The sequence below is a fragment of the Labrus mixtus genome, chromosome 7 (genome assembly GCF_963584025.1).
Source record: "Labrus mixtus chromosome 7, fLabMix1.1, whole genome shotgun sequence".
NCBI classification, from domain to species: Eukaryota; Metazoa; Chordata; class Actinopteri; order Labriformes; family Labridae; genus Labrus; species Labrus mixtus.
The window spans coordinates 6269841-6285231 of NC_083618.1; the positions used below are offsets into that span (position 1 = coordinate 6269841).

The window sequence follows — 15391 nt, forward strand, 5'->3', positions numbered from 1 at the left end:
CCCAACCCACCATCATTAATTCATCAGAGCACAACCGAAATGAGATCTTAATTAAAAACAATTTGGGTGTTAACTTATTTATTAAGGTGGTGGCCAAGTGGTGTTTTTATCAGCTTCTCACAGAAGTAATGGCATCACATGATCAACAGACACCCACACATTCATATTTAACACATTCCCTTTTTAAACCCCCGCCAGATGGGGTCTCATCATACTAAACAGAGGATAACTCTGTTCTCTCTCTCTCTCTCTTTCCTCTCTCTCTCTCTCTCTCTCTCTCTCTCTCTCTCTCTCTCTCTCTCTCTCTCTCTCCATAGTTCTAACTCTCTCTCCCCTTCAGCTTCATTGGAGACTTCATCATATGTCACTGTCTGCCAGCATCACCCTGAGTGATTGCCGGTCCTGACACCCACCTGCTTGTACCACTAACCCAAACAAATGCTGGGAAATGAAATGCTCCGCCGAGATAATAAAGAGAGTAAATCGTGGGTGTGTTCGGTGCAGACGGCAGGGTGGATGTGGGGGCAGCTTTATTAAGCCTCCATCACCGTCCAACACTCCCTCGCTACACCTCATCTAAGGGGGATTAACAGCTTTTCCAAAAACAGCTTGCACTGTAGTCTTAACCTACGCTCAATTCTAGGTCAAAGGCTATCTGAGGACAAATATTCTGAGTTATGCTTTAGGGAGATAGTTGCATACAAGATTGTTGAATTTGATGAAAGTCTTGTCTTTATTTTATACTCACATGCAGGTTGGCTTTGTCCTAAATGTTTTAGGTCTACATAGAATGTCGAGACAACAGCTTGTACACCTCATGTTTAAAGCTAGATGTTTAAAATGATTCTTCCTCCTGTAGGATGTTGTATCTTTTACTGTAAGATATGAAGGTACAGATTTTCCTTCTTTTTTTTCTGAGAGAAAGATAGTTTTCACGATAGCCAGCATTCCTCCGTCTGTTGAGTATTTGCTACTCAGGCAGTGTGAACAGCTTGCAGTGACTGAAACAAACATGATAAAAAAAACCATTCATATTGAACAGATTTCCCCCCTGATAACCGCTGCTGAGGAACGGATTAATAATGAAGAAGGAAATGGGATTATGCTGAGTCATTAAGTTTATAACTCTCTGTAGAAGTAGATAATGATTCTTCAAGTGATCATAACTGTTGGCACAAAGTCATCAGAATGCTTGATCCTAAATGAAATCCTTGAAATCTTCTGCCGCTGGGAAACTTTTTGTTGAAGAGCCAAGTGGGTTTTACAGTTATTGTCCCTTGAAATTGAAAACAGAAGACAAAAGGAAACCCTTAAAGGAAGAATTACTCCATACAGTTTTTACAGAAGACAACGATTAAACATTCCCAATCTATAATCTCTTATAACTTCATTGAAAATATTGTTAATTAATTAGATTTGTTGTTGTCCATTATACGCATTGCATGTGCACCCTACCTTTGCTATTCCACAAAATGCATTTTCAGATCACTGAGTCAAAGACTTTAAAAGTCTCCTGCCAGATGTCTCCCTCATTTCCACAACAAACCATGTGTGCACACAGGTATATGTAGAGCAGAATTGCTGCCTTTTTGTCACAGTCATCTACTTCAATCTTACTGCAAACACTTAGTAAAGCACTTCGGGCAGGTCTGTTGGACTATCTATTTGCATTTTACACATTTTCTTCCTACAGTTGAACAACTTGACTCTTTTCAGAGTAAAGTAATCTTTTCTCGCAGCAGGGCATAAATGGTTGTCATTAGCATTAAGCTATATTTAAAAAAAAAAAAAAAAAAAGTATTTAACCTCAGAAGATGCAAATCCAATTTCAGTCTTAACTTTGCAAATACACCTTTTCAAACTGTTGTCTGTTCTCCCAAAGTGCATCTGGAAATGGGTGAAAGGGGTTTCAGGTAACTTCTCCTGCTGTTGCCTTGAATCTGCTGCAGTCGGTTTTGGGTCTGGGGGAGCTGCTGGTTCCCTTCCCATCTTGTTAAAAAAAAATAGACTGAACGTGTTGGAGGACAATGCATCAGGTTGTAGATGCTTTGACTAATCTTTCTGATCTATGACCCGATACGTTGACCTGTGTTGTATGACTTTGTTAAAAGGTGTTGCAGCCCATGCAGACACTTTTAAAAGAGATGAGTCAGTACGTTTTTCCTGGTTAAATACATTTTAAATAGATAAATGTAATCATTGCAAGGCATCAGAGGTTGAAAGTGGAAATACCCATCTGAAAAATTCAGCTAGTCCCCCTGGCTCTGCTGGTCTTTTCTAGTAAATGTAACACATCTGTGCTGCAGTTACCCTGCTGCTTTATGAGACTGAACTTAATTAGGACGTAGTGTGATTCAAATCTTGTTTCCTCAAACACATGGCAGTCATGTTTGCAGCATGAAATGTGGATTTTTGGGAGGAAATTACATTTTTATCTTATAAATCCAGTATTACATCACTGACAATTTGTAGTTTACAACCATTACATTTCACTTCACATCTGTATGAGCATGTGACAAATAAAAATCGAGAATCTTGAGCAACACACAGCCCACAGGAAAAATGTCTGGAAAGACTTCAATCACAGATGTCAAGATGAGGATTTTGCATTTGGGGCTGTTGATGGATGATCAATAACACTCTATCATGGCTAAGCTGCACTCTGTTGCTAATAAACACAAACCATTCACAACCTTTTGATGTTCAAACCAAATCCAGCACTGCCTTGACTTCAGTGAGTTGTATTTAATGCATCCTCTGCAGCCATACGATAAGAACAACACACTGTACATGCTTTGATATGAATGGTTACAAATCCAATAAATGCATTTGTTCCGATGCCATATTTTTTCATTATCATACATAACGTAATAATGTAAGGTGTATTATCTTTGAGTGCAGTCTCCTGCTGAATCACCGGCACCCTTAAGCTACTGTTTGATAAGAGCTGTATATTTGGCTTGGTTTTATTTGTCCCCTGGTGGTAATAGAAAAAATCCCAATACATGCGCTACAGGGAAAGCAATAAAGACATAAACGGGGTAAAAAGTGGAAAATATAATCCCTTACTGTGGTTTCGAAATTTTCACATTGCCTGAAACCAGGAACATAAACAAGATTTCTCGGGTAGTTTATATGAAACATGTATAACGGCCTCTCAGGCTGGAAGTTAGTCCTTCCTGTTGGTCCAGCCTCAGGTGGATGAGCACAAGATTGGCTTTGTGACTTTAATGGAAGCCCTCAGCCAGAGCGCTACTCTAACCTCACAAAGAAGCACCTCCTCTTCTTAACATTTTCTCAACAGAAAGAAAAAGGTGTGATAGAGAAGAGATGCAGCAATTAAAAGGAAACGAAACGAGCAAAAGAGAAAGGTGCTATATAGTCTGTCGAACACGTCTGTTTTGAAAATGAGATGAAGGGAAGGTGGTATCGAAAGAGGTGTAAACCATCTGTCTCTGAGGACAAAGTCTTACTAAGCACATGCCTGACTGATCATGCATACATTAGATCACCAGGCGTATGTGCTGAGGTGGTAAATGTGTGAGAGGCTGGTGGCTCACAGGACGAGCTGCTGGAATTAACACCCTGTCTGGGTGACTGCTGCTTCCCTCAGAAGCGGAAGAACCAATCGGGAGGATGTCGAGTAGATAGAGCACTGTTAGGAAACCTCCTTTAGACCTAACGCTTAAGGTTTGTATCATATTACACTATCTATGTGGTTTATGAAATAAAAATCCAGCTCATTCTGTAAGTACTCCATGCACCAAATGTCCCCGCCTTATGTCTCACCCTGCCCCAATTGGCTTCACCTGCATCTTATTACCCCTGATTTTCTGTATATTTAATCTCTGTGTGTCCTCCTTCACATTGCCAGTTCATCGTGGTTCACTTCTGTCGCCTCATCCATGATTTGTTACTCATGAGTATCCTAGTGTAGGACCATTGCCAGTGTTTTTGATCATTGCCTTTTGTTGGAATTGTAGCCTGGTTTCTTTATTACTTATCGACTGTATATTACACTCTGCCATTTATATGCCCTATATGAGCTATGCACAATGAATGTAAATATAAAAGGATGAGTGATATCAGTCACCTTTTACGGCAGGGTTCTACGGAGGCTCATCAACAGCAGCCGCCATGCTGGAAAAGCTGCCTCCACCTAACTTTCAGTCAACCTAACGAGAGCTGGAGCTGAGGCAGGTTTTAAGCCTCTTGACCAACCGCTACACTGGACCCACCTGTCAATCATGTCGGCTACGCGCCTAACTATGGCTAACCAGCATAAAATGAAAATGGATGCGTTTTTAAAAAATTCACCGCCCATACAGTGTGTGCCCATGATGATAATAACTAATCAACCTAGTTCCTTTTTTTTGTACCAGGCTGTAAACATGTTAATTTCTACAGTTAAAACTATCTTTTTTGACTGTGGTGTGTATGTAACTTCTGGGGCTCTTGGAGCCAGCCTCAAGTGGACACCTGTTGAACTGCAGGATTTTGCACTTCCGCATTGGTTTTGATTTTTCGACACCGGATGTTGCCACTTGGCTATGCATTATAGAGTCCTTCATTCTGCATGATGCTGCACTGTTTTTTCACTCAATCATTTAGGTGCTGGACGAACAGAATGTCATCTAAGCTACATTTTGTTTGTTGATACATTAGGACCATGGCTATAAGGATGTCAGTTTCTGGCGGTCCCTCTCGTATCATTTCAAGCAACTGCATGGTTCTAACTAGATTATTAAATAGATAACCACTGGGAAAAAAACAAAAAGCTTCAAATTTATTTTTCTCAGATTCAACTACCTGCAAAGTTGATAACAATTCCAACCAGCCTTACCTGTGTGTGCTTACTAAGATGGTGAACATGGTTTACATTATATCTGCATGGCATATTCAGGTTAACATTATCATTGTAAGCAGTTTAGCATTCTGGCGTTAGCATTTAGCTCAAAGCCAGACTGCCACTCTCCTTTAATTACTTTTCTTCATGCCACATTACATAATTAAAAGCCCTTATTTCCATGTGTTTTTCAATTCTTGTCAGGGGATCCTAGTTTTAATTCACATGGTTTGTCATCACAATGGGAACGCCTTGGGAGTGTTTAATCCAAAATTAAACTGCCACCTCACAGTTTTTGTAGCCCAATTACAGAGATGGATGCTTCAAATATCTGCTACAGGTCTCTCACATGTAAAATTATACTTCTGCCTAATTACATTTGCTGACAAAGTTTAAACTAAATATTGGCATGATGTATTGTAGCCTGCCAAATCCCCCCGACCTCCATCCACATGAATCACAGTGATTGAATACCTTTGAAGGTATCAAAAACATTCACCAATCGCTTGTCTGCCAGAAGTGAAAGTCAACGACATTATATCTATTTATGTGTTTTGATTAATTGTGAGGAAATGTCTTTTCGGAGCGAACATCCCTGGCATTTGGAGGAGTAGCTGTTGGCCATTACCATAATCATGTTAGTGTTTGGCTCTGCCCTTGTAGTGGCTCCGTCTCATTGTAACTACACACAGTAATGGATGCACATCGGAGATGAGATTGTGACAGCCTTGTCCTCTGCAGGGGAGGACACTGGTCAAAGCTGCACAAAACAAAATCGGCTCAATGAGCCTTAATCTTATCAAATTTCATACTTACAAAATGCACATCTTTAATAAATGTCCCTCTGCGTCATCCCCTTTAGTCTTTAGGTGCTATAGCGTATAGAGTCTATGGTGCAAACGTGCCTGCCTTATAATCCTACCTTATTGACGGTGTCTTAAGTGAGTTCTGTTTCTTTGTTAGCAAGCTGCTAGCTATCAAACTGAGACATCTACTGTTTCATCTCAGTCGCACCCTAAAGCGTAATTTCCCTGCCTGTCTCTGTCCACCCACTCACTGTCTGTTGACAGGATGCATAGTTTGATAAATGCCACTCTGCCACATTACATCTCATTTCACTGACAGTAGTGTTGCAGCTACACTGTAAGACCCTCCTCAGCACCTTGACCTCACCTTATGAGTATAATGAAAACTGCAGCTTGGGATAAATGTAGACCACATCCCCTTTCACTGATTCACCGCTCCCAAAGGCAGGAGGTGGGGGGGTGTGGGGGGGTGGGGGGGGGGAAGCTGAAAGGTGCTGTTGCTAAAGGGAGAAGGGCTTTGTTTAGCACAATAAGCATGTGTCCATTGCGAGGAGATCGGAAATCCAATAGCCAGGTTATCCCCAAGGAGGATAGCTCTTAAGTTATTGCCTGTTTATGTTTGTGTTAGCACAAACGTATTAATGGAGCTCATAATATGTTAAATGCTGCTTGAAGGTACAGATTCAGTCACAGTGGGAGACTTCTGCATCTACAATGGAAAAAAGCACTGAAGCTTGTACTTTGTAAATGGTTTTATTTATCTCTTCAATCATCATATACACAATTTTATTTTGATAGGGAGATTAAATGTTTTTTTTTAGATACTTCCAATAGAGAAAATAAATCCTGCACACTACTCTTACTAAGCATCACCAATTTATTAGAAAAATTCATAACGTTTCTGTCCCTCTGAACCTTTTTCAAGAGTGTTACTTCCAATACAAATCTTCAATCCTTTTCAAATATTTAAGCCTATATGATAAATCTAGTAATGTCAAAAAGTTTTGTCACATCTTTGCACTGTGGGTTGAATTTGGATTCACTTCACCTCTAGGTGCCACTTATTCTTATTAGAGGTGAATGAAAAAACACATTTTGTCTAACCAAGATATACAGACACGCACACGCACACGCACACACACACCTACAAACCAAATATGGTAAAATATTACAGCCTTCACCCAATCAACTCTTAAAAAGACACTTCACACCCATACATCTTTATAACCTACTTTAGCTTTAAGTGGCTCCATCACCTGACATTTATATCTCTGTTATTGCACAGGCGTCACAGTTCTGAATTCATAAACCAATACGACACAGCAGAGCCAAGACCCAGTCAGAGAAACAAGTGTGTGTGTGTATGTGTGTGTATGTGTGTGTGTGTGTGTGTGTGTGTGTGTGTGTGTGTGTGTGTGTGTGTGTGTGTGTGTGTGTGTGTGTGTGTGTGTGTGTGTGTGTTACAGACGATGGCCATCAGGTCAATGAGCGGTGAGGAGAGTAAGTGAGTCCCAGGAGATAGAGCAAGAGGGATTTTCACAGCGCCAAATAATGACAACTCAGGCAATATCGCTCTGCCAATGTGTTGCAATGACAGTAACGATCAGTTGTGGTTCATTTTATAAAAGCTGACCCATTTGACCTCTAGGTTGCTATGGATACACATGGGGTGATAGCTGCCCATTGACATGAGCTGACACAGTGTTGAGTGACAGCCATTACTCCGGGCAGATATTACTTATAGATAATGTTATTGTGAGTGTCCTCTCCCTCCTTTGTGTCCTGCTAAGAGACAGATGAGCACACATGCTGAAGGTCTCCACAGGTCAGCGTCTTTTTCATTATCACCAGTTTAACCACAACACCAGACTGAAGCACTTCTGTGACCAGCGCGTTGTAGTCATGATAAATCGCATGATCAAATATACATACTGAAGCATATACCACGCTTTGGTGCTTTTTGCAGCTTTCATAAATAATATTGACTGTGTAGTTTGTGCTGATGTTGGTAGAAAACACTCCAGTTTGTGGATGAAGCATCCTTCCCTCGCACCCCCTTCAACACACCCTACATCCCCTGAGGCACCCTGTGTGCGAGGGATACACAAGAGCCTGACCACAGCCACCTCAGCAAAATATCTGACCAGAGACAGGACAAATATCCAGCTCATGTCCCTGGAGTGTTTTCTCTCTCTGTGTGTTTGTTCCTGACAGAGGGATAATAAAGAAACAAAAGAAAGTGGAGTTGGGGGGGGGGGACTTGTACGAAGATGTTACTTAGAATGAAAGTAAAAGAAGATCTTCTAGATAAACAGCCTCCAATAGGGTCACCTTGTGTTCATGGATTTCCATGACCAGGGAAACATGACTTGAAGTGATTCTGAGTACCAGACTGAGTAGCTTTGGATTATCTGAAATCAGATTAAATAGGAGGGAAATTGATCAAAGCTAAGTCTTGTGATATTTTATGTTTTTCTTGATGCCAACAAATTCTGTTAAAAGAAGAGAACTGTAAAAGCAGTATGTGTTTTCTGTGCAGTTGATTCCTTTCTTATGGGGAGCACTATTGTTGTCTACAGATGATTAAAAGCACATTACGGAGTAACCTAGCAACATATTACCTTGAACTTGGACTCTGTTGTTTACTTTGAGTCCGTGCCATTTATGCTTTTCATATTGTGTAAACTACGGTGGCTGACAAGGTCTAACCTGCTTCAATGACAAAAAAGGCATTCATTGGGAAAAACCGACTGCACATTTAGAAATTATGCAAACAGTGCACAGTCTGCAAATGAGAAAAAAAAGTGCTGCAGAAAACAATATGTACGTGAAAGGCAAACGAAAAACATTGCTGCAAATGTAAAAATAATGAAAAAATCAAAACACCAACCAGGAAAACAAAATACGGGTAGAACAATGCTGCCCAGCAGGCAGACTTTCTCCAGGCTTGTGGAGGACAGGGAAAAGTGGACATTATGTAACACGGTATTTGCAGTGTGTTTAATCTGAGAGCAAACATCAACAATAAGAAGAAGGGGGCTCACATTGGTGCAAAAGTTTCCCAAGCCATATGATATTATTTGAGCGCAGATCTCTTCATTTCCTGTCTTTTAGGGGGCTGTCTTGATTCGACTCAATTATTCGACAAAAGCCTTGTGAAGACACAAAAGGAAGGTTATGGAGCTTGCCTGGTAATATTTTTCTATCAGACCGCTCAAAGAGGGGAAGTCCTCCGTCCAAGCTGCCAGGCCGGGTTTTAGTTTTTTGTTTGGGGGGGGGGTCTGGGTATAAGAGATGACCCTGTTATCTTTGTGTAAAAGGTCACACAGGTCTGGCGGAAGAAGCAAAAGCAACAACCATCTGTGTTTTCCCCCTAACCATGCTGCAGCTATCCAGAGTACAGAGAGCTGAACGAACACACACACACACACACACGCGCACGCACAGGCATCACATCGCTCACTCATATCTGTGCACAGGTCGTATGATGAAGGATGCATTGTCAGAAGCAGCTGGAAAGCCCCAAGATATGTTTTCCTTCTTGAGATCTGTGCGTATATGTACCATTGTTTTTGAAACACACATCATTTATGCACATGCTGTTTCTTAGAATGAGTCGTGTTGATTTATCAGAGCTTTGACTTATGTTTTCTGCTCATATTGTGAGAATGTTTTTGTTCATGTGAAAAACCACAAAGGATGATATTTCATTTTGCAACTCTGACGTATGGCAAACCAATACATTTTGTAGCATTACAGGTGAATACAATGTAACTTAAATGGACAGATTTAAGCCTTGTGTATTGGTTTACAGTAAGTGACCAATATTCTTTTGTTGTTGTATGCGACAACATTTAATATCCTTTACAAAAATGATATAACTAGCAAGAATGTCTGCATCCTCCCAGACTCATATCACAAAGTAAGTTCCTCATGATCCCACTGTTTCCAATCATTTACTGGAGAACACAAGCAGAGCTGCCCCTATTTGATAGCACACACATTTGATTTATTCATATAAAAGCGTGCACCTGCATAGACACAGATAACACGCGGTTAATACACTCAGAACAGATCCCATGCAGGGACCTTATGTTATAGTGCAACATGGGACCAGGCTGTTCAAAGCCATTAAAAAGATAAATGAAAACATACTGCAGAGACTGGAAAATGCATACAGAAGAAGTAAAAACCTATGGGAATACAAACCATACAAATTCAACAGCCTCACACAATGGAAATCCTCAACAGTTCTCCGTGATGCCAAAAGCCATTGTAGTATATTGTTTCTACTCTGTTATTGTGTTTTATTTAAAGAGGCCATAAAGGCTTCTTTTTTTACATGGCTGCTGAGTTTTTTTTATTTTGGAAAGATAAATCATTGTTTTTGCAGGGCAGCTTGGAGGACTGTCTCTGCAGACATAGAGAAAAAGAAAAACAAATGAAACGGGACTGACCTACTCTCTCAGCTTCAGACTAATTAAAGAAGTGTGACAAACTTTTTTCTGGAGACGAGGCATTTTACTATACGGCAATAATGTTTTTTTTCTGTAATGGAGCCGGGCTGCAAGGTTATCTTAGAGCAGTGGTTCTCAGAGGAAACAAAACGTGTGAAAGAAGCAAGAAACTGGACAAAATAAACACGTTTAAAAAGCGTTCACAGACTTTTTGACAGAGTAATGATTGAGACACATATCGTGACCCGATGAAAACGACTCCATGGCCAACTTTTGGGCCACTTGAGAACCACTGTCTTAGAGTATAGTCTAGACTTAAAGACTGAACTCAAACAACACTTCTGTAATGATGCATTAATGCAACCGGATGAGCCATCGACTCCCTGGACAAATATATTTGGGATAAGTTGCGAGTTATTATCAAAAGTGCTTACATAAGGGAAAATCCAGATTGTGATGACTACAGTGCTCTAACAAAGTGCCTTTTTTATTAAATTGACAACAATGATATGAGCCAGCCTCATTGATTTGTTTGGGAGTTCTGATAGCCCTGTAGGGAATTAAATCTTTTGCTGATTATTAGATGAAGTGCTGACTTCAATAGTCCCTGGCCCTGCAGGGCTTGCTCTATGCATGAGTTTTTATGCGTGCAAAGATGGTCTTTCTGGGTTGTTGGGAGGGGGTTGAAGATAAATGTTGTTGGGGGAGTGGAAAATGCTGAGTACAGGGTTTTCATATTGTACACAATCAAACTTATTTTTATGTTTTAAGATATTTGAGTTGAATTGTTCAGATTAATAATGCACTGTAAATCTGGTTACGGTTATTTTGCCGGAAACAGCAAAACACTGTAAAACCTAAAACTGCGCTCTACAAATTTTAATAAGGTCTGCTGTCCTGTTGTATTCATATCCTCTGTTCTGAAGATGACTTCATCAGAGTGTAAAGCTCGGGGCAAACACACACAGGTCTCAGAGGAGCGCTGTAGTGCTTACTGGTCGTGCACAGCCACAGAATCAATAAAACATGTCAATAATGATTCAATCCTTTACAGAAGTCAAATGCTTTGCCATCCAATTACAAAGGTGTTTGGGTCACTTCAAAGAGTAAATGACCTAAGCTTGATTGTACTCGATTATGACAAAAATCGATACCTGAACTTCACATACTAAGGCTTGTTTGTGGGACTGCATTTCTTGTAAATGAATGTCATTGGGACTAAATAAATAGGGAACCACCAAAAACATGTGTGTTTCAGTACTCTGCTTCATTAAATTGTGATGTCACATTTCTGTTTAGTGTCAGGGTGGAATAAAAACATTCAGTCCAGTGTTTATTGGCTGGCAGAGCAGGTGTTATGGATTGCCTCAGTGCTGGGAACGAGTCGCTGACCCCTTTCCCTGATCCCTTTCCTGTTTGGCGTTATGTGTGAGCGGCCGAGGTGAGGGGAGATAGAGTCAGTTTGTTCCCTGCTACTACGACATGTTTTTCTCAATTCCCCCTTCTCTCTTCCAGTCAAGTTGTGTTCCAGGTGGGGTGACACAGCGCAGCACGCTGCCACAGGCGGTTCAGGAAATTTGTGTCCTCCATCCAAAAAACATGTTTTGACCGTCTGTTCCACATCTGGAGGGATATTTACTCCTAAAGCCATTCTTTCTCAGCAGCCACATGAAACAATATTCTTGACAGGTTCTCTTTGCACAACCTTTACAATCAAAACATATTTTGTTCAAATGAAACAAAATAAAACAAATGTAGCAATTGTGTGCAGAACACTCCTGAGGGAGGCGATTTGGCATTGCCAGAAGAGCAGAGTGGAGCTATCTTTAGTCGTCCAGTTCCAAAACAAAAGGCTACTTTATGGCAGCTATAAATGTGCTACTACTGACACATTAAAACTGACTTGGCTTCAAGCCCCCATAATGGCTCTTACAGTAACACACTGTAACAAGGAGAAACAAAACAACTGAGTCACAGCCATTGAATTGTTTTGCTGGTGTTGTAGCATATTGCAAACTACATTACTCAGCATCCTATTTACACAAATAAACAGTTTAATTACTGCAGCAAACACAATGGCCTCATCTTCAACAGAAATTTGCTCATATTTAATACCCACTTTAGTGACCTGCTTAATAATTTAGAAGCTTTATCATTACACACAGTAAAATATGTGTTGTTTAAATGGGTTTTCAGATGAAGCTAACATGATGTGATTATGTCTTAAAACACTCTCGACACCTCTGTGAGTCTGATCAAGCTTTGCACCTGCAGCACAGCATCATCCTTTCTGCACCGTACCATCTGGAATGGGAATTTTTGCTGTGTATTATGTATGGGTTTGTATGCATCTGCAGCAGTCAGGGCTGGAACCCCATAGTGATACAGCTCTGCTTTTTCTTTTATTGTTCTTCTCTACTCCATCACTGTCTTTTGCTGTAAAACTCCCTCAGGTCTGCTACATTGTTTGACCTTCAATATGTGCATGTTAAACCGGCATCAGGAGCTGTCAAATCAAAGACCCCAAGCGTGCGACGATCCCAGCCTCCCCCTGTGTTGCGCAAGGTGTTTCTGTCCTTGAAAGCACCACCACGAGTCCCTCACTGAAGCTGAAAGTTTGTCTGCTCCTCGAACCATCAGGCTCTGCACAGCACCAGCCAATCTGCTCTGTTAGAGGTTACCTAAAGGGTTAAAATCTCCAACCTTTCCCATCTGTTGCTAAGGAAGTGTTGTGCAGGAAACAGGGAGAGCAGTTTCCTGTTATGAAGGGAGTTTTTTTAAGGGGTGCATTCATTCAATCATGCAACATATGCCTAGCCAGGAAGCCCAGCCAATAGCAAAAGCTTTGGTGTCTGAGAGAAATTGTATTTGGACACTGTTTTTAGGAACCTTTCTATGCAGTGCTCTAGTTCAGGAAATAACCCACAAGTCAAAAATATGCTGGAGAATAATATGCTCAATTCTGAGTACTTGACATTTTGTATCACCCTCTATAAATAGCCCATGTATTCAACTTATAAGTACAAGTATCTTGTTACAATTGTGCAATGCTGTATGCGTTGTAACTCGTATCAGTTAAAGGACGTGTTCAATGTGCAGATGTGATTCAATAACAATAACATGCTGCTGTTTGTGCATAAACAGTGGCTGTAGATTTAAAGCTCTCCATCATTACAATAAAGCTCTGGAGTAGTTTTAAATTCAGCTATGGTCCAAATCTCTTGTGCTGAGTGGATTTAGTCTTAAACTCCTCTCTACCTCTGGAGAAAAGCATCGTTGCGGTTGCACGCAGCTGTGGAGCAGCGTCCGAAGCAGAACATGCTCTGATATGAGTGGAATAGCCCGCGGATGCCATGTGTGGAAAAACTCCTGCAGTTACTTAAATAGTAAAGCTAATGGTGTGAAGTCAGTGCATAGCCTACACAAAGAGAGTGGGTTTGATTCGCGCTCCTTGTCCGCGTCTGCGTGGGTCTGTAGTCCAGCCTCAGGAAGCGCCAACCAGCACCTCCCGTTTCCACACAGGAGGCAGGAGCGCACTAGTTCACTGTAGCATCAGCACTGGAGATGCACGCCGGCTTAGAGCTCAGCAGACACTATACGAACACAGGCGTCTTTTGTAGTACACTCTCAGTTGAGCTAACCACTGCAACAAGATCTGCAAGTCCTCGTTTACAACTTGATTTTCACGCACTGTGTTTGTTTTCGGATTAAGTTTCCGCCTAGTTTCGAGGGACACAGTCGGTGTGGAGGAAAATGAGGATAACTATCGGTGGCAGCAGATGATGATGTCCCACCATGAATGCAGGTTGGTTGTTTCATTGTCATCTTTAAAAGTCCTGAAGCATTAAATATTTTAAAACAAACAAAAGTGGTGCACAATTTAAGCAACATTGTGTGTTCATGTGTGTGCTTGTGTGAGGTGCGATGTAAATCAAATAAACTTTATTTATTTGGTCGACAAATTATTCTGCCTAAATTATTTCATATTTAAAATAAAATGTAAGATTTGTCGTTATGTAAATTTTATTCAGATGTCCCTGCATGTTTCCAATTAAAATCAATTCGTTGAATGCATTAAAAAAATTGAGTAAATTTAAATCCATGGATCAAGTTTTCTACTGGGATATGTTCAATTCCAGGATAAGTAATAGGATTAGATTAAGATTAGGCCTATAATCCATGGCTATGTATAGATTACATTTTTATAGGCTACAGATTGTCACCTGTGTTGCAAGTGCCTTGTCATGTATTACAGTAATTGAAAGAAGCCAACTAAACCTCTCGGATAGCCTATATATTTTCTGAACAATCAGAAGTTTCGAATTAAGCAAAATAATGTTCCCCTTTGTTCCGCAGCCTTGTCACTTCAGAGTTTGGACAGGTTGTCAAGTCTTGACGGCTGACATTTCATTATGAGGACAAAGTCTGAAATCATATCCTGTAAATTTGGCACTGCCAATGTCCCAGTGTCTATCTCTTCCTTTGTTTTTCAAACATTTGTTGTAATTGAATTCTTGTTGCATAATTCATATCCTGTTGTTTGCAGTTGGGTGCTTTGTCAGGCTGGGACCCTTGTTTTCTCTCCCGGTTTTATTGTTCTTTGATGCACTCAAAGGACCTTTTCAGCAAAAAAAAAAAAAAGTGTGCCAGTGTGGGTGGTTGTGTGTGTTTTGGAATCTGTGTGAGGTAGTGCGAAAACGTTTTGTGCGAATGAAGGAAAAATTACATGAAGGACGTCCATTTGTGTTGTGAAAATGTGTATTCCTGGAGGGTCATGGAGGAGTGATGGGGGACCATGCTGTTAATGTCCTTCCCCCCCATGGACATCCTGTGTGAGGTCCTGTAAGGAGGCTCTAATGGAGAAGCTCATGAACTTGGGATTAGAAATGAAAATGAAATGAATGCAGTGACATTGACCACCACTCTTTTTCAAAACCTGAAAAGTTTTGTCTGAGAGTGTTTTTTTTTATGTCGATGAAGAGCAGTCTGTTTAAAAGTCATATAAGATGAATAAGATGAATCCAAAATAACTGAGAAAGAGAGAGAGCGAGAACACTCAGAGATAGTCAGAGTGCACACAGGGTTTAAAAGGATGTGCGTCAGGGCAGGTACTAAATAACAGGAAGAGACAAGGGGTGTACACACTTTGTTAAGTATGGGTGTGTTTCATGACAATTCTAAATGTTGTAAGCTGTTCTCTTTTATGATTTATCACTTAACATTTTCAAACTCTACCACATTTAGACTCTCATTTTAAAATGAGTCATTAACGTAAACAGCAT

The 15391-nt window shown here is 40.6% G+C and overlaps 1 protein-coding gene across 2 annotated transcripts in view; it reads left to right on the plus strand.

Moving 5' to 3' along the window:
• Positions 1 to 13639: 13639 nt before the first annotated feature.
• The window catches only part of fgd5a (FYVE, RhoGEF and PH domain containing 5a), a 32882-nt gene continuing 31130 nt past the window's right edge, over positions 13640 to 15391 (plus strand). For both annotated transcript variants that reach the window (XM_061042346.1, XM_061042347.1), the window contains exon 1: positions 13640 to 13914. In XM_061042346.1, coding sequence (XP_060898329.1) covers positions 13905 to 13914 — 10 coding nt within the window. In that variant the 5' untranslated portion in view covers positions 13640 to 13904. The remainder of the gene's footprint in view (positions 13915 to 15391) is intronic.